This window comes from Sitophilus oryzae, unplaced genomic scaffold (genome assembly GCF_002938485.1).
Source record: "Sitophilus oryzae breed Bouriz unplaced genomic scaffold, Soryzae_2.0 scaffold_1790_pilon_pilon, whole genome shotgun sequence".
Taxonomy (NCBI): Eukaryota; Metazoa; Arthropoda; class Insecta; order Coleoptera; family Curculionidae; genus Sitophilus; species Sitophilus oryzae.
In genome coordinates this window covers 98,962-119,811 of record NW_022146491.1, presented here as the reverse complement: position 1 = coordinate 119,811, position 20,850 = coordinate 98,962, and the positions used below count along the sequence as shown (strand labels likewise).

At 31.7% G+C, this 20,850-nt stretch overlaps 1 protein-coding gene across 1 annotated transcript in view; it reads left to right on the top strand.

The window, feature by feature from the left end:
- Positions 1-19,648, top strand: part of LOC115882635 (ras-related and estrogen-regulated growth inhibitor-like protein) — a 52,264-nt gene extending 32,616 nt beyond the window's left edge. The window contains exons 4-5 of the mRNA XM_030900826.1: positions 4,476-4,732; positions 18,253-19,648. Coding sequence (XP_030756686.1) covers positions 4,476-4,732; positions 18,253-18,564 — 569 coding nt within the window. The 3' untranslated portion in view covers positions 18,565-19,648. The remainder of the gene's footprint in view (positions 1-4,475; positions 4,733-18,252) is intronic.
- Positions 19,649-20,850: the final 1,202 nt, after the last annotated feature.

Here is a 20,850-nt window from a genome sequence, read left to right as displayed (position 1 = left end):
TCTAACTAAAACAAACATTTTCACACTTATATGCCTCTATTCAATTTCCATTCTCATTCTGATGTAATGCCAGTCGAGGAATCATCAAGAAGCCCATGTTTTTATGGAATAATTTATGAATTTTCTCCAGAACATCGAATTTCTCGAAACTATTTCGGTTACGTTCATAACTTGTGTCTGAGCCACGGCACGTGAAACTAACATTAGGAATTTAATTAAACATAGAGACAAATTATGGAGATATTAACCTTGGCGTATTAGAATTCCGAGTTATTTTATGACTTCTTGAATCATATTTACTCGACAAATCGCCGAACAGTTCCGCATCATAAATATCTTCATGGCGCTTTAAAATGTCTATTAACGCTCAGACACCAGATATAAAACGGCCGTCTTGTTAAATAAAGGGTCCTTGAAGAGCAATTTTGATTTCGAAATCTATTAATGTTTACAAAAAGAAATTATGCTTATGCAATATAGTATCCTTGAAACCGCTTGACACATCCTAGGTTACTTTTACAGCTAATAACATCGGAATATTATGTTGAAACTGTAATTTGGTAAAATAAATAGAAGATAAACATGAAAAAGCGATTTGTTTAAAAATATGCAGGAGTATAAATTTAATAGAGAATTAAGTTATTAGATCTTAAAGGCCTTATTCTTATTACTATTATTGCCAATCACTGAAAACACAAATGTGATTTAAATTTCCACTGCCTAGATTTTAAGATGTATTGTGGATGTATGTCTTAAAGAGATTAGGAAAAAAAATGAAAGAGTATTTTAAATTAACGTCTCCTTTTTGCTGTTAAGGCGAATCTGCACGGAGCCTACTTTGTTTTGGCGGAATTCGAACCGTGGTCCTCGGCCATATTCTCAAGACTTCAATTTAGACAAACTTGGATTTATATTAAATTGGGAAAAATCATATAAAATATAATTCAAAATAGTTTACAATATAATTACACTAACCCGGCAACGGCCGCGAGGAAATCGAACTTCGGTGACCTGCCTTTGATTATCGACCAGAAATTGTTATATTTTAATTGTTTAATTATTAATGTTATTTAACAACATATATTGGATGATTTTTCCCAATTTGATATAAATCCAAGTTCGTCTAAATTGAAGTCTTGACAATATCATTGTCAAAGGCCTACCGACTTGGTGAGTGTCCAACTCGATTCTTACTCACGAGATATCCGATCCCATCCGGCCTCTAACCGGTGTGAATGAGCATTGTGTGTCAATAGATTTTAGACTCTTGCCATGGAATAACAGCCTAATGGAGTTTCCACACAGTTACCCGTCTATTCACTCACGTCGTTTAATGTCGCTTAACATCAGTGATCTATCGAGAACCAATGTTTCCATGTTGCTGGTCCTTTGTCCAGATTAAGGGAAACTGATATTTACTATTTTTAATTAATATTTTAAAATTCATAGAAAGAGGCCTCCATGGATTTGTAGTTTTCATAAAGCTGCAATTCCATTTTTAAGGTCATTCGAAATTATTCAACGATATATAAAGTTTCAAAGTCTATGTATTTTATCAGTAAGTTTATTCATCATTTACTTTCAACTAACCTTGATTTACCACAGTTTACAGTAATTTTATGGTCTCTTAAATTATATCCACTCGACAAATAGTCTAATATAAAATTCGATATCAATTCTGCTATATTTTCATGGCCTTCCCGTCAATGCCAATTCACATAGAGTAAAAATGCATAAAAATTTAAAGGTAAAACATCAAGAAATCAAGAATTTGTCTAAAAAATGTATTTTATTGTGTTTTCAACATAAACAGTATAATTTTTGAATCTAGAAAGACTTTTTTAGCGGAGATTGAACTTAGGTTGAGATGCAGTTATTTTACTGATTTAAAAATGTGTGTTTTAAGTTTCAAAATGTAAACAAACGGTGCCGATGAAAAGGACACATTTGTCAAAATACCTTGGAAGATGTTTGTTAGAAATTCCCCAAACAAAATTTTTGTTGCGCCAGGTCATTTTGTACATTCTCGAAGTTTTCTGTCACTCACATTATCTCGTTCGTTAAAGTGTGATTTACGACTGGCTTGTAACAGTTCTCAGAATACCAGCTAGAAATAAGGACAATAAAAAATTAACTATCTTTACACATTCCGACCGAATGTATCAACGTTAATTTGTTTCTTACTCATTAGAAACTATTTGTACTCTTAGAATACCCGCATATTCTCAAAAAGATGGTTTGTCTTTAGTTTTTTACAATATTAAGTTTGATTTTTTTTCCTTGATCTTCCAGATTCTTCAGTTCCGCTTTCAGTTGGTTCCCATTTTCCCCAAATCCTTTAATTTAATAGGCGTTAGTAATGTGAACACAATTTTTTTAAGTGTTATTAATTTTAGAAGAATATGTAGATACGTTTAGATGACCTTTCTATATTTGCGTCATATTTTAATAAATTGAAGTAATTCTCTCTAAATAATAAATATTCGTCGATAATCGATTAATGCTACGTCATTACTAAGTTACAAAAATAAAAATAATAAGTCTTCCAGACTTCTGCTCTTACTACGTCATACTTATGTCGAAAGAAACTTTCCATAGAAATTATTCCTACTAATCATGCATTTTTGATACGACTATTAAGTATATCGATATATGATGCTATTACAGTCACCCACTGAGTGTTCATTAAATAGTTATTTTATTATTGATTTCTTCTGATTTAGATTGCTTTAATAACATTGAAAAAAAAAATGGAAACTATATCTGAAAGACAGTATAATAGATTTCAATAAAGCACATGTAGTTAATCGCGCGCCCGCGTTTTTTTTTATTTATTTAATATTTATTAATAATTTTAATCACGTCGGCACTGGCAAATCCTAGCCATATAATGAGAGAAACAATGCTATCCCGTCATATGAAAGAACATCTGCCTATGATAATCAATGAAATCCCTTATGAAAATCCTCCATGGCTAATACCTGAAACTGAAGTAAGACCTGAATAAACTAAAAGGTCAAGACACATCGCCTGAAATATATCAACGAAAGTTCCAGAAAATATTAGAACAGTACAATGAAAAAAATTTCATTTATACTGATGTCTCCAAAACACAAACTGGTGCTGGATGTGCAATTATTATGAACGGGTCAGCTTTCCAATGGGCTTTGAGATATTTATGAAGCATCAGCTTTCTTCACAGAAGCCTTATCCTATGTCATCGAGGAATATAATCAAACTAGAGTGGTAATTGTTTCTGACTACTTAGAGATCGTGTCTAAAATTAATGAAATTTTTGTCCATGATCCTCTAAAACAAAAAAATCAAACGCTTATTCGAGAGTGCAGCGAAAAGGGAAACAAACTCACGGTTGTATGGGTCCTAAGCCACACTAATATACTTGGCAACACAATGGCAGAGGAAACTGCTCGGCAAGCTGCTAGAAGAGATACCATTGATTTCCCTTATATTAGTAAATACTATTTCAAAGTACTACTACATAAAAGAACAGAAAGGGAATAGCAGGATGAGTGGGCAGGTAAACCTTCAAAGCTTCGCGCAATAAAACAGGATCCGTCAACCCCATCCTTATACATCCTGTCTTGCACTAGGATGAGCGGATGATTCCAGAGTGCATCATCTCTGTATTGGGCATACTGCAGTGACTCATGCATATCTGCTTAAAGGAGAAATGCCTCCAATGTGCATAGTCTGTGATGTAACAGAGTTGTTGACAGTAACTCACATTATATATGAATGTCCTCAATATACTGTAGAAAGAAGTAGATTCGATATACGTTGCGAAATTCGCTAAAATTTAATTGAAGAAAAAATTAAAAATATTTTGAACTTTATGAAAGATATTAATATATACCACCAACTGTGGTACTCGCCTCTGATACTGTAATTCAACTGTGATAGTGTGGTGTACATAATTACCTATTTTTCTCGTTATTTGTTTTCGTTTATCTACTTTTTTCTTTTGTTTTTAATCTTCTGTCACTCAAATTGAAATGTTTATGTCAGTGTAGATTTTTAAATTTTGAATTGCTCTTATAAGAGTGATCCCTTGAGGGTATTAAGATAGATCTCTGTGATTACATTGTTATCAATAGCGAGTTGCACATAGCTAATGATCCTGGTGGTGGTCGATGCCTAGGAAAAAATCATATTTTTTTTAAACCAAACCAAACCATATTAAAGAGGTATTATTTCTGAAAATATTACATTTTTGGAGCTATAAGCAAAAAAAGCAAAAATTGCAATTTTTTTACGTTTATTTTTGCATTTTTTTTGGTTCCGTCACGAAATTTGGTTAGCAAACATCAGATTCGGTTTCAGCGCCCGGCGCCCCCAAAAAACTTAAAGAACAAAATAAATCAGAACTACCCCAAAATTTTCCCAAAAAAATACAATTATTTGACCAGACTATAAATTAATACATTCAATGAATTTAAATCGTGTATTTTTTTCAGATTTGCTGTATAGACAAACGCTTACAATTAACAACAGCCCCATAGAAGTAGAGATTGTGGACGTATGTAGTTGTGATCTAGAAGCTTTTCCAGAAGAAGCAATTTACTGGGCGGATGCAGCGATAGTAGTATACGACATCACGTGTAGAGCATCGTTCAATCAAGCCACGGAGATGCTTCAAAAAGTTCTGCAGTTACGTTCACAGTTACCGACGGTATTGCTAGGAAACAAGGCTGATCTCGAACACCTCCGAAAAGTAAGCTTACGTATTTATTTAGCTTAAAAAAATATCTTATTTTTATTGTCATTCAAAATAAACCAATAATCGCCTTTTATATTTCTTAAGTTTAAGTTAATGTGGTTAATCATTTTCAAAACTCATTTAATAGACCTAGAAGATGCGAACTAAATTTTTAGGTTTCAGCTAGTGATGAGCAAATACAAAACCAAGACCAAGACTCCCATGGTTATGGTCTTGGTCTTGCAGAATCCAGTCTTGGTCTTGGTCATGCTCAATACTTTTGCAAGTCTTACATTTTTTTAATAAATTTTTACTAGGCGTACTTTCTACATAGGTAATCTTGAACAAAAAAGTATTTTTGGTAATTTAATGCAAAAAAAACTTTAAAGAAAAACTTATTACAATATTTGTCTGAAGGAAATTATATTATTTTTCAATATATTATATTAAATCAGCATCTTTTTCTTTAAAATTTTATGCAGTAGTCAGAAAATCACTTTATAATAAATTAAAATAATAATTTTGAAAAACTAAGTCATTTCTTATACAAGGTGTCCCAGAAATAAGTGCAAGTATTTTAACTGGTAGTATAGTTCAACCCCAGAAACACGCCTATGAGGATTTTTCCTCGAAAAAATTGAAAATTCGGAATATTTTGAAAAAAAAATTTGGATTTTTTTTAGTTTTTAGTTAAAAAACATTGCACTTATTTCTGGAAGATACCATGTATAATAAAAAAGAAAAAAAAATGCACGACCGCAATAGTCTCGCAACCTTTGTCTTGGTCTTGCAGAAATCTTGCAATGCACGGTCTTGGTCTTGGTCTTGTAGATCAAAGGTCTGATCCTTAGTCTTGGTCATGATCCTGCTTTTTCCGCTAGGCCAAGACCAGTTTCACTCATCACTAATTTCAGCTACCTAAAAATAAATTTCAAATAAATACAAAGGTATATGAAAACACTCTTTGTTTTCAGAAGACAATACTTTGGGTATGTCATTTTTTTTAATATTCCCACAGATAAGATAATATATTGTTACGCATATACTATACCAATTTATTAAACAGAGGTTATCAGAAGAGCTAATCGTTTCTGAAATATGAGAATATCCAGACAAAAATAAACATACATTACCTTCATAGCAACCCAACTTCATAAATTCGTGCATTGGTAAAAAATCTTGGTTAATAATATGGTTATAGTTACAGAACGTAAAGTTTTAAAACTATTTCTCTTAAATATGTCTTAAATACTTGTTAGCATTGATGATATGCCAAAAGGCACTTAGTTAAACATCGTGTGTTTTAGTAAATAACCACTTACAAATAAATAATAGGTCTCAGTAGATGATTTAAATATTTTAAATAGTGAGAATAGATATGTACATTTCTTCTTTTATAATTTGGAATAACAGCACTTGTGAACAAATGATGGAGCATAATATGTTTGGATTTCATTCGGTAAATACCAAAATTTCACCAGTCTTGACGTGCAGTTATTGTTTGGCAACTGAATTGACGTAAATGATTTGCGATAATTTACAAAATAGACGATAGAATCGCAATTAAATAATTATTTTTGAACAAAAATTTGCCTAGAAAAATTAAAGGTCAGTTGGTTGTTTGTCTATATACTTCTCCACCGTCCTTCACCAAGATCCAAAAATAAATCTGCTACAAAGGTACGAACATTGCTTAAAGTGCTAACCCATTTTCCGTTTGTATAAGTTCTGTGTATTATACAGTATGTCCCCGGAATGTCTTTACACGAGGAAAAACTTTTTTATTATTGACATTTAGAGGCAAATTTTGCTTGTTCTAAAATGGTTATTCCCGTTTATACTTTTCCAAATTTTTTTACCGTTTTAGAGAAAATATAAAAAAAACATGAAAAATATTGTTGAATTTTGTCATAGAAGACGTTTCTATGGTAATATAACTTTTGAATAGCATTCTTTAAAGATCGTTCTAATTAATTTTGTTTTTTTCTGTTTGTGTGTATTGTTGCTGTAATAATATGAAAAGTTGCTGCAGCTTTAAATAAATAAAATAAGGCTTTTATTGTACAAAAAGCCAAAATAGCTTCATCGATAAAGCATTTAAAAAACAAACAAAAGCAAAAAAACATATACAAATAATAAAAAAATATCACACAATACAAATCATACAATTCAAAAAAAATTACGTCATTAAAATTACAAATAGAACACAAATGGACAATGCAGAACACAAAAAAGACATATCGATAAAATTTTACAATATGAAAATTGTAAATGGATATTATCATTAAAAAGTTATAAAATATTAAATACTAGAGACTTTTAACCAGAGATGATCAAAATTTTAAAATTCAAAATTGTTCAAGATTAAACATCAACAAAAAAGTCGTTTATCGCATATAGGACTTTCTCCAGTAAGTATGATTTCAGAGCTTTGCGAAATGCGGGAAAGAATGAAAGCGACTTGATATCCAAAGGCAGATGATTGTACATTTTTTGGCATTGTACAGTATTGAGCCTTTAACTAGTTCTGAGCTCGGGGTTGGCAGTTAAAGATTGTGCTCCGCATTTCTAAGTGGATAGTTGTGAGGTGGGCTTTCGGGAATAGCAGATATCTGCTTGCGGATTAAGCTTTTCTTGCATGCAAGTAGAATTGCGAACCGTAAAAACGATCTTAACGCTAAAGATATGTATACAAGTCGGTTGTATACAAATATTCAGATTAAAGTAATTTTCACATAATTCCTCGACATCTGTTGAAAGATCGTGTTTAAGATCGATTCGCACTTTACAACTTTCAGCGTTAAAAAAGGCACCGACATCCATAAATGTATTTATTTTTGTATCACTCGTGTATTTTCATTAACGTGGAAACTTATCTCAAGTAAATATTCAGATTAACAACGTGCAAATTGCACGACGCTCGTAAATATCACGCTGGGTTCGTGTGATCTGGCTGCCGGGGAAGTCGTGAAATTGATCGATTTTTTACTCGTATGAAGTGGTTTTTTGATACGTTCGCCGTTATCATTTATTATTTTTGCCCTGATTCGGTTGCATGTCTCGTGCTGAGCTAATTTGATATTTTTACGATTTTTTCCTAATAATTTAGATAATATTATTTATTGCTTTAGCATGATAATATCTGAAAGTATATAAAAAATGAGATATAATATAGATAAAAAAATCATTCATAAACATAATGTGATAGTTAATCAATATATTTTTTTTATGTCTATAATGCTGGCACCAATTCTTTTCAACATATATACAAATGACCAACGTATTCCAGATAATACTAGAACCTTTGCATATGCAGATGACCTAGCAATAACAGTTGAAGGCAAACGGTTCGAAGATATCGAGAAGAAACTAGAAAGCTCCCTAAAAACAATGTCAACCTATTACAAAAAGAATTCTTTAAAACCCAACCCCACCAAAACGAAAGTGAGTGCATTCCACCTTAATTCGAGACAGGCGACCCGCAGACTTAATGTTACATGGGACGGGACACTACTAGAACACAGAGATAAGCCTACCTATCTTGGCGTCGTGCTGGACAGAACATTGACTTACAAATATCACTGCGAAAAAACACGCAAAAAAGTAGAAGCACGAAATTCCCTTATAAGGAAGCTGACCAATAGTAACTGGGGAGCCAAACCTACTCCTTTGCTGGACAGAAATGAAGACAAATGCGACTGCGGCGCCTTTCAGGACATGGAACATCTTCTTCAATGTCCTGCGTGCCCCCACAGATGTACCCTCGATAACCTATGGCTGGCTAAACGGGAAGCATTGGACGTAGCCCATTACTGGGTTAATAAACTATAATATAATCCGGATACGAAAAAGTAAAGTAAAGTTATGTCTATAATTATAAATATGTCATCATAATCATCATTTATTCAACCATTTCCAATTATGGTGTAGCCTCCCTCATATATTTAGCTATTCTCTTTGTAATTGGGCCCATTGTTAGCTATGTGGGCACATAGCATAAGTTATCCCTGGCAATTATTATGGTCCGATCTCAGGTTTGTTCTTCTTCTAGGTCTCTTAATTCCTCGTGGGTGCCATGCAGTAATTTCTGTGGTCCATCTGTAGTTCGTCCTTCGTTGATTTCCTGCCCACTTGAGGGATTTGATTTTGTTAATGACATCTATTACCTGGGTCGTTTGTCGTATCCACTCTATTCTTTTACGGTATTTCTTTATTACTCCCAGCATATTTCGTTCCATTGAGTGTTGTGCGACCTGTAATTTCCTTATAATGTCCGTTTTAAGTGTCAAGGTTTCGCACTCATAGGTCATGACTGGTCAGGGGCGTAGATAGGTGTATGCTATGGGGGTGGTACTATGATTAAGTCGCAAAAAAAATCACCGTCGGAATTTTTTTGTCGAATTAAAACGACGGCGATATTTTTGTCTATAAAAAGATATAAAAACATAACACAAAAATTAAAATATAGATTTGTAAATAACATACACAAAAATGAAACAACGACGTTTATTAGTTAATTTTCTATAAACTATAAATAAAAAAATCTAAACTATCAAAAAAAACTATAAAAACTATAAATAAAACTACAAAACAAAATCAAGTTTTCTAGTACGCTGTTTGGAAAACCTATCAATAACAGCATCGACATTTATTTCAATATCTTTATGGATATTGATTAGAGTTAACCCCACTAATCTGTCCTGGCCAATAAGAACACTTTGTGTGCTTTTAATTAGGTCGAACATATTATAAACGATAAATCAACATAATTAAAAGCATACAAAGTGTTCTTATATGTCGGATATTAATTAAAAAAAATCCTTTCATAGTCAATGACTATTTCAATTCTCGTATCTCGTCAAGCGTCAGGGGGGGGGGTACTGTCCCCCAGTACCCCCCCCCCCCTTATCTACGCCCTTGTGACTGGTAGTACACATTGGTCGGATGTTTTCTTCTTTAGTAAGTGGCATTCTAGATTTGAATATGACTGAGTTTCTCTCATAAGTACTCCGTATTAGTTTAATTCTTCTGTTGATTTCTGGTAGTAGAGATCACGAGCTGTGTACTAGTTGTACCAAATATTTTCAATGGTTCATGTACTTTTTCTAGTGTTGTGTTATTTATTAGATTATCTTTTCTATCTACTAGTTCGTTATACATTACTTTAGTGTTTGCTAAATTCATTTTGAGACCCACTTTATTGCTGGCTGCATTTAGTTCGTTAATTTGTGCTTGTAGTTCTTCAGGACCTTTGTTGGTTCAGTCCAGTAGACGGAAGATTTCTTCTAGTGTTGCTATTTCTTCTATCATTACTCTTGCTTTGGCTTATTTGTATATATTGGCCAGAGTTTATAAATATATATCTCATATTATATTCTTTTAGTACTATGTGATATAGAGTGATCATGATTTGCCATCTCAATAAAGGCAATGATAAAGGATCTTGAGAATATTTAAAGAAGGCGTCCATTCTTCTCAAAGAGAACTGGTTTAAATTAAAAAGAAGTAAAAAAAGTCTCGGTCTCAACGTTTATATTAAATTAAACAGTGTTTATATATTTAATATGTAAAATGTGAACGTGTGTGTGGATTTACTTTTATTGTATTTGTCTGATGATGCTCGTATGAGTGAAAATGTTGAGACCGAGACTTTGAGTCCTAGTTTTCTTTTTAATTGAGAATTGCTTAGTACACCTCTCAAATAGTGTCGTTCTGATTCGAGTCGTGAACACCTTTGTGTTTGTGAAAAACTGATGATACACACTATATAGATCTGTCATTACAAGAAATTTATTTCTTAATAAACTTTACAAAAATAGTTTTATTTTCAATGTTTTTATTATGGTAAAAATAATATTTTATTCTTCTGGCACTATTGAAAGAAATACAAATATAAAAACTTAAAATTATTGGTTAAGATTAAAAGAAATTTAATTCTAAAAAAAGATCAAAATCTTATCAAAAGCAGGTTTAGATTGCACATTAAATACGAAACCTAAATAAAAACTCAAAATATAACAAAAACTAGCCAATCTAAAAATAAGCAGAGAAGATGGATTATATCGAAATAAATTCAGAATAAAATTAACGAGACTAAAATAATCACTCTCCTCTTTGTTCGATAAAAATCAAACAATAAAATCCGGGAATAACTGGTTTTTTACTTTTATCGTTCCATCGACATTTTCTGGCTAAATATTGGCCATGAAAAAATAAGTCCAACCGATGACATTGAACATTAACAGTCTCGTTAACCGTGCATGAATCAAATGTCGAATTGTTTTTTTTACCAACAAAATAATAAATAAAGGTGCCACGACCAATGCTGCTTCTTTTCCCATTCCGTCTCCTTCTTGATTCATTGAAAAAAACCGAGCGAATGCCGGGCCTAAAAATATTTTTTTTCGGAAGCCTTGAGGAGTTTAGTTAACCTCCCGATCGAATAATAAATAAATATCTGTAATTAGGAAGCTGTAAATGCGCGCCTGGTTAATATCCAGTTTTATAGTCGCTTTTTAAAGAAAAAGAAATAATTTTTTTTGCGGAGGTTATTACTTATCCTTTTGAAAAGAAATTGAATCAATTTTAATTTTACTTTATTGCATTTAAGTGATTTAGGTTAATATAATAAAGAATTTTTTAATTAATTACAATAAACAAATATGATATCTACAGGGTGATATCTACGACGTTCTCTATGGGTATCTCGGAAAGTATTCTAGATAGAGAGTTGGTTAAATCGAGAAAGAATTGGAGTTTTGTGGGGTCATAAATATGCGCCTTTCAGATTTTTGAAAAAGTTCATGGCTTACTAGATATTTTGAAAAAAAAAAATTTCGGCTATTTTAAAAATTGTCCCTAATTCCATTATAATCAATTTAGAAACAAAATTTTCGGATAATAGTTGTAGATAAACGCATCACTAATGAGTTTGTGTTCTCCGATTTTCTTTAAAGCCTGTAATTTTCGACATATGACACAAACATACTATGTTTTTTTTAAATGGAATGGAAACCATAGTTGGCCATGACTTCATAAAGAGCGCGATTTTTTTAAGCTTTTTAGCTATATAAGCTATAGCCAATTCTTATCTTTTTTGACTAATTTCACTTAGTTGGCATGGTGGTCTTATTTTGTTATGATTTATAAAAAGACAGAATATATTATTAAACGGTTCTTTACAATTTACATTATACAAACTAAAACTTAAAAAAATAATATTACTACATATATCAGACTTTTATCAGTTATTTTAGAAAATGTTCAAAAAATCTGCCATTGTTTTGAGTACATAAATGCATCTTTTTAAAACTGAATTACAAGCTATTCTCACAGAACGACGCGACCGGTCGACTTAATAATTAAACTTTTCCCGTACCGCCTCTTCGAGTGCCTCTCTTAATTCATAAGTTCTTTTGTAAACCTTGTTATTAACCATACCGTGTAAAAAAATCTAAAATGGATAGGTGATCGAGTAGGCCCTTGCAATTGGTCCATCTCTTCATATCCCTGAATCTGCATATTTATGATATAAATAATTATTAATATTTCTTTCATTATGTGAAAAAGGGGGGGGGTCATAATGAAATTCAAGTTGGAACCACTCTGTTGATGCGTGATTTAATTTTTCTAACATTCTTAAAATAGCCAAAATTTGTTTTGTTTGGAAATATCTAGTAAGCCATGAACTTTTTCAAAAATCTAAAAGGCGCATATTTATGACCCCACAAAACTGTAATTCTTTCCCCATTTAACCGACTCTCTATCTCCAGTAGTTTCCGAAATACCCATAGAGAACATCGTACGAAACTCACCCTGTATATACTTCTGTGATGGGTTTAAAAAATTATTAGAGGAAAATCTGGTTATTTTTCTATAGAAGGCAGCTAGAATATAGAACGAAGAATGAGTGGAGGTGGGTTAATCACCGCGACCTTAAAGATCTATTGAGTCTCCCTTTCTTGAGTTATAACTCATGATACAGTCTATAACTCATCATGCATGGGGATCTTCCTGTTGTAGAAGGACAGGGTATTTCTCATCCTCCTGTAATGACAGCTGTTCATCCTACGAGGAATGGACATCTATCTCCTCCCTAGAGTGTATATCCTCACACCCTTCGACGGTTGGGGTTTAGCCGTCCGTGCCTTTCACAGTCGAGGAGCTTGTCTCCGGCTGAGGTACCCTTGAGGTGGAGGCTGGAGGAGCAGTCTCTATTTTCTCCACCAATTTTATTTCACTCTTTAACTTGGTTTCTCCTTACACCTGATACCTGATACAGGTATTGTCCCGGATCTATAGATAGAGGCCATATCTCTCTTTCTCTATTGCCTCCTTAGATTTGACGTCAGTTCCTTTTGTAAGGGCCTAACCATGGCCCTCCTCCCTCGGGTTGATGACTTGCCAACACGATGTTCTTACATTGGAGGTCTGGTAGAGCAAGTTATACACCGCAATGGTTAATCCACTTCTACAGAGCTCCGCCTGTAGAAGTAAAAGAGACGAGAATATAATGGTGCCCCAAGGTTGAAACTAGTAGATGTTAGTCTTCTATCTAGTCACGCATCCCTTTGGCCTGGTCCCTCCATCGTAGGATTTAGGTTTTTGGTGATGTTGTCGCCTCTAAATCCTGGTGGTTAAGCGGAGACCACACCCCCTGCCTTAGAGCAATAATTTAAAAAGTCTTAATTTTAAACTATTTGTTAATCAACTGATAATGTTACTTTGTTAAAAATGAAAACAAGAAGGTATTAAAGCTAAAATTGTGTGTTACATTTGAGATGTAAAAAGGTACCAGTTTTCATAATCCGTTAGGTTATGATTATAATTTCTTTAATTGTATAATTTTTAGTCACTTAATTATTAAAACGAACGTCTATACCTTGAATTGAAGATAGATACCGTGTAAGAGTCCAAATCTATTTTATGTCAAATGTCACTGGGTGTAAAAAACATATTTCTTCTTATTTTTTCCAGAGGAGGTAGACTTCTTTGAAAGAATGTGTTTTATTGGTAGGGCAAGTTATTATTAAACAATAAATAGAGTATTTGTTGTATTATATAATGTTGAATATTATTTATATAATATTATATAGTTCTCATATTATGTTATGAGAATATTATGTTATGAAGTTAAATAGATAAAATATTAATCTATTGATAGAATTTTCAGTGTAATTTGGATCTACTTTAACACGTATATTATTAATTTTAGATTTATCCCGCATTATTTTGGCGACCCAATGCATATATAAACTGAAAACTAAATCTTAAACACAAAAAGGATTACTAAAATTTGAGACATTATATTCTACCATTGCCAAATACGTCACAGGATGTCATTACGCTCAAATAATATCCGTTCACCGACGTGGAAAGCACGTATAGAGGAAATTCGCATCTCACAGAAATGATTCCTTGTGTCAGAAATTTGATTTTATGCAAAACGCCTTTGTTTTCTGGATTAAATTCGCCGATCCACCGGTTATTCAACCCTCTGCAGTTATTAAATTAAAAAGTGTCTGCAAATCTTTTAAGGCGGGTTTAGAGCGTTAATATTTATTTTAAGTATAATCCAGAGCGAAAATAATAAAATTTAATACTTAATTACATAGTTTTAGAAATCAGATAGTAACCGACTCTAAGCATTTAGTTAAAAATTGACTTGAATAATACATCTCCGGATTTATTTCCGGTAATTATTAATACTAATTATTACTTAGTAGCATTAAATCCCTTTTTACTGAATTAAAATATTATAATCGTGGAAAAAATCGGAATTACTTTACTATTAATATAACTGTTTTAAATATGGCTAAAATTTATATATAATTTTATAATTATTACTGTATCAAATTCTATCATTATTGAAAATAAACAAAATCTATTTTAACACCATTAAAATAAAACTGAATATCTTGCCTTGAACATAATGAAGTACATACCAATATAAGCATACTTCCATACCTTTATGTGATTTAAAGGTTCATAATAAAGCATTTTTAAGTAAAAAATTTGGAATATAAAGGGCAATGTACTCAAGATGAAACAGACTAAACTTTAACAATTTTTACAGATTTAAGAATTAGTGTATCCACATCATTTTTTACTTTTTCCTCCCATTAAAGAAGAAAAAAAAGAGAAAAATTGAATTTATCCTCGTATACACTAGGGTTGTTAAACCCAGAAAACCGACAGCAAAAAGTTTGCAAATTGGAAATGTTTGAATATCGTTTACGAAATAAAAGAAGTTAAATATTTCGGTTTTCCAGTATGTTACTTTACAAGAGGTCTTGCAAAATAGAAATATAATCCATCAAAATCTAGCAATATGAATTTTTCTTTGGAATTTCTTAAATTATCGAAATCACAGTGGATTTGACAATTATTCTAGTGTCTTAAAAATTGAAACCTGAAAAAAAATTATTTTCTTGGAAACATGGTGTAAGAACAAAACAAAACTTTTTACAAGAGGTTTTGCTTCCATATAACATGGTGGGGATTATTATTTTAAATCGTATCTTTTAATTTCCAGAATGCTCTTGAGTCTCTGCTAATTCTGTGCTGAATTTCAGAGTTTTTTCCAAAATTTTTCCAAGGCCTTTTTCCAAACCAAACCAAAATCAAACTGCCGAAGTAATTGATTTCCGCTACGCATTTCAACAACATATTACACAAAGCCTAGAAAGTACATAGTACATAATATTTGAATTTTTTGTTCCGATATAAAATTACACAATTTAATAACAATATAACGAAACACATTTCTATCACACTAGATAAATAATGGGGCAGGCTATCGTGGATAAATTGTGTATTTTTCTATAAGTGATTGAAAAAAATTAGTTTCATTTATTATTGTCATAACAGACACTTGTCGAAATAGTGGATTTCTTTAAGAATGCCGATTTTTATTCAAAATAGAAATAAAATAATAATATTTACACACGCAAAAACTGAAATACTTAAAAGTAAATAGCAAAGTTGCAGGTTATTGAAAACAAAGTCGATGAAAACATGAACTTGCTTTGAAGGATTTGTTAATATACAGAAATGATCTTAGAAGTCAATCAATTTCTTTCGCCTAGGCTAACTTAACGCTGTTGTGTTAACATTGAGCCCGCTACTTGTTTATTTTCTCAATACGCTTTATGATCCTCCTAGGAAAAACATTTTTGTCGGGAACGAACGAGAAAAGCGGAACGCTAGAGATATGTAATGGGGATAAAAATAACTGCTAGAAAGTGTGTGAGAAAACGTTGGCACCTGATCGTCCGTAAATTTCGGTTGTAATAAAAGGTGGACTCTAATCGTGTTACGACCATCGGATTTATAATATCACCCAAGCGTTAGAAAAACGAAAAAGAACTCTGCACGCTCTGGAGAGCCAAATGGATTTCATTTATTTTTGCAATTTTGTCGAGGTGTTTTCGAAATACCCGCTATTTTTGCAATAACGCCCGTAGTGTCTGCCAACAAATTTATTTACCGCAACTAATTCATGTTATGTTATGGAGTCTCGAGCCTTGGAATCCTGCTAGGCCCATATTCACTTCTGTTACAATCGGATTCCTGTGTAATGACTTTATTACCTAAACATTTTCTTTAATTTGCACATTACGTCTGGTTATTAGCTGAGCAAGTTTAAAATAAAATGATATTGTGTTGCATTATGTGTCATTAAATACGAACCACTTTATATATCACGGAATGGAATTTCATATTCGCGACAAGTATTATCAATTTAAATCCGAATAATTTTTTATGAGGCAGGCAGTTACTTAAGCAGTTTGGTAATATGATACATTTATTTGTTAACTCATTTTGATTTGGTTTGGTTTAATAGTTTAATGAAACTTAGTCCTTACCAAAGTCTTTTAATGAAAAATACTGGATAGCTATATGGATAGCAATAAAAAAATAATCAGTGCACAAAATAAACACAATGGTATTTTTTTGGTTTTTGAAACGTAATTTTTTTTAATTGTCAAAAAGCAAAAACAAAAGGAAAATTGATAATTATAATAATCCGTGTAGATATCTCTATCCCTTATGCAAGCTTCTATCCGCGCTGGCATGCTTCTTAATAAATTATCAACGTTGTCTTAGGGTATGTTTTGCCATTCTGCTAATGCTGCATCAATAAGCTGTGCGATATTTCTTGGATTATTTCGATGAGCTCTAACCCTTTTTTTGAGCTGGTTCTACAAGTGTTCGATAGGGTTTAGATCTGGTGAACATGCAGGCCTATCTGAAACTATGATACCTTCCGTTTCAAGACATTCTCTAGCCACTCTGCTGGTATGAGGAGGTGCATGAAGGTAAAATTATCCAAATTGCAGCTCTCCAAAACCGAACCATTGGTTCTAGCACTAAATCAACATACCTCCGACCGGTTAAAGTTTGTTGAAGTGGTAATAATGGAGTTTCCAGCATAATACCTCTCCAGAATATTATAGTTCCTCCTATGGTACAGATTTGGCAGCCTGGAGTCTCGCTCGTTTTCCTGCAGCTCTGAGAACCCGAATTCGATGGTCATCTGATCTTAGGCCAATTCTGGTCGCATCCGAACTTTTGTCAATTCTCAATTGTCCAGTTTTGATGTTGAAGGTACCAATTTAGCCGGTCAATTTTATTTTGCCGATAACTGTGGGACCCGTAACTGAAACGTTCACACCTGTAGCTGCCAGAAATTGTCTTTGTAGCTGGATGAGAAACATTGGCATTTCTTTTAGCAATTTGGCACACAAAGCGGTCTTGTTCAGTTGTGATTCTTTGACGACTTTGTCTGGGCCTAGTTCTAAGTTCCTTGCATATGTTTTCGATACAACACCCTGGGTAACGCCTGTTATCTCTGCTACGTCTCTTTGGGTCATTCCTTGTTCAATGAGAGCAATAATTCTTCCCCTATGTACATCTGTTAATCCAACATAAGACTTTTTTGGATCTAATGAAAATTACCAGACAATAATTATTTTACTACTGAACACAAAATTCACAAGAAAATAACTCGCAGCAGTCGTTTATTCTTTATTATCATGTTTATTTACAACAAAAGTCTTTATCTTAAAGTTGTATACCCATTTTTACTCTTGCAAAAAGTTTAGTCAAAAATAAAGAATGATTCCATATATTTTGAAACAGCCACTTTTAAATTTAGGTCTTAAATTCATAAGCCAACAAAAATGCAATTTGAATAAATTTATTGTAAAGATTTACCAATATTACTTGACAATTATTATAGTAGAACAGAAAAATAATATAAGAAAAATAAAACAGAAAATAATATAAGGTTCCTTAATAAAAAAACACATAAAAAACCTTTAAATTAAAATATGTATTTACATGTATTATGAGACGACATTGCATTTTATACTTTTATTAAGTATAATTTAAAAATATTCTATCAAAAAATATATCAACCATGATTTGATTAAATTCTTGAAAGACTAATGATATTAAAAAATACCTATTATAAAAAATCCAATTTATATTTTATAGTTACCTTGATTTAACGATATGTCTCTTTGTTACAGGTCGAAGAAACAGAAGGCCGTACCGTTGGTATTAAAAACAACTGCAGTTTCCACGAAGTGTCCGTGGCAGAAAACTCACAGGACATCTACAAAGCTTTCGACGCCGTACTTAGCGAATGTCGTCAAGCACCTCAAAAAACGAGAAAATTCTCCGTATCCAAGATGCTAGGCACCCTTATAGGCAACGTGAACACCAAAACACCACCGGAAACGAAACAGGGTGGTACTGTCGTAGTATGTCACAAATCCGACCTCTACAAGTCCAGAGTCTTGAGAAGGAGACAGAACTTTACAGCTACTGCGTCCCTTTGACTATCGGTGAATGAGTCATAAATTTATTTGATAAGAGTGCTCTGTATATACGATGCGTACTGTAAATTCGAATTATCTGTACAGAATTAAATTTTAACAGTTTTATATCATAGATAAAACCGTTATAAAATTTGAACTTATCTTGAGGATCTTATTTTATTACACTAGAAAACTGTTCTGGTTCAGGTGCATTAAATATAACATTCGTTAAAAGACCAATGTATTAAAATTTACTTAAAGATTTATTCTGCTCGTTTAAAATGTAAGTATTAATGTAAGTCTGTAATTTAAGAATCTTAAAGCTAATGCCTGACTTGGTTTATTTATTATATATGTATATATTATTAAAAACATTTGTGAATCATATCAACACAAATTATGCAGATTAGACTTAAGAGTTCTGAGTAGCAAATTATAATATAATCTAGATACTACTCAGAATAACATCACAATAAAAATTATATTTATAAAACACTTGAAGGAACTAAATGTTGTATATAGTGAAATAAGTACTGAAAAAAACTACACCTTTTTATAATTAATTTTTTCATTATAAAAACTCATATGTATACATATGTATTCAATTCAGTATGCATCGTATATAAAGAATTATTATGGACATATTACCTCAGTTTTATGAGGAGAAAAACATCATGGTCCCTGTAAAAATACATTTTTTTTTATTTTTGGGAACAAATTTTCTTTGATACGGTTATTTTTATACGATAATAATATGTTTAAACTAAATGTTTGCATGAAGTGTTTCATATTAAACATTAAATAAGATCAGTTTTTTGGGATAAAAATAAAGTTACTCGCTTGCAAATGCACATTAAAGTTAAACATATCTGAAAACATTTTTAAATGGATTATTATCCCAGGAGACTAAATTAAAACTAATAGTAATATATTTAGTTTTAATATTCATTCATGTTACTGTAAATATATTTATCAAATTCACTTAGTATACTTTTATATAAATATGATTGTGTGTGCTAAGAAAATGGCTGTGATATATTCATTTCTGGTTTTATTAGAAAATTAGATATAAGTTGTAGGTAATAAAGTATAAATTTATTTATTAGATCATGTAGTTTTATTTGCTCCTATTAATAACCTTTTAAGCATTACGGACTTCTCATTTTGAGTAATAATTTCAATATGAAACAGCATTAAAACTTTAAAAATAAATATGAACACTAAATATCCTGAACAAAAATGAGTTTTCATATAGCTAAATTTAGTATTTTACATTAAAATTTTAATTTAACAAATTTGTTTTTTTGGCTAAGATATTTAATCCATACTACATATCAAGAGATGGCAGTTTAGCCAGAGAATAACATTATTTTTAACTAATGAATGCTTTGCGGTTATAGACATGTTAATTTTTATACTGCTGGAAACAAAAAGAAGCAGTTCCTTGTTAATGTTCCACAGAACGGCTACTGCACCCCTTTGACTATCGACGAATGAGTCTTAATTTATTTGATAAGATAGCTTAGTATACAGGGTGTTACAAAAACATGTACCATCTCTTGTGGGGAGATTTCTTTCGTAAAAATAAAGTTTTCATATTGACATTGGACATTCTGTAGCTTTGTTTCATAGCTACAGAAGGTTAGGTTCGATTTATCATAATTTTCTTCCAAGTGCTTTTAGCATGAATGAAATTTTGAGGCTAAAAGTTACTATAAGTGTGACATAATTTAATGCTAAAAAAGGGTCGACATATATTCACTAGAGACGTGCATATGGGTTTTACCACTGAAATATTTTTCTAAAAAAAAGCATGTATGCCACTGACTTTTTTCTTGTTAGCGAAATAGTGTAAGCAGTTTAATGCCGATTAAAAGTTGTCTCTTGATATTTTGTCGATTTCGGCCTTCTTGATGAGATAAAAGCAATTTTATTAATATCATTAACTTGCGAAAGTTTTAAATAAGTTCTCATTGATTCCTCATCAAAAATACGAAAAAAAGTTCCTGTAAACATGAATATGGAAATGCATAGTTTTACAGTTACAGGATGATAAATCTTTTTAAATTTTTTTTTTGTAATTATCTTAAATAGGTACCACTATTTTTTTATTTGAAATTGCTGCGGCGCACATGTTTTTTTAATGCTCCTATTAATAACCTTCTAAGCATTACGAACTTCTAATTTTAAGTATTCAATATGAAACAGTATGAAAAATATACAAATAAACATAACTATGAAATACCATGAACAAAAATGCGTTTTTACATAGCTAAATTTAATATTTTACTTTATTTACTTTTATTT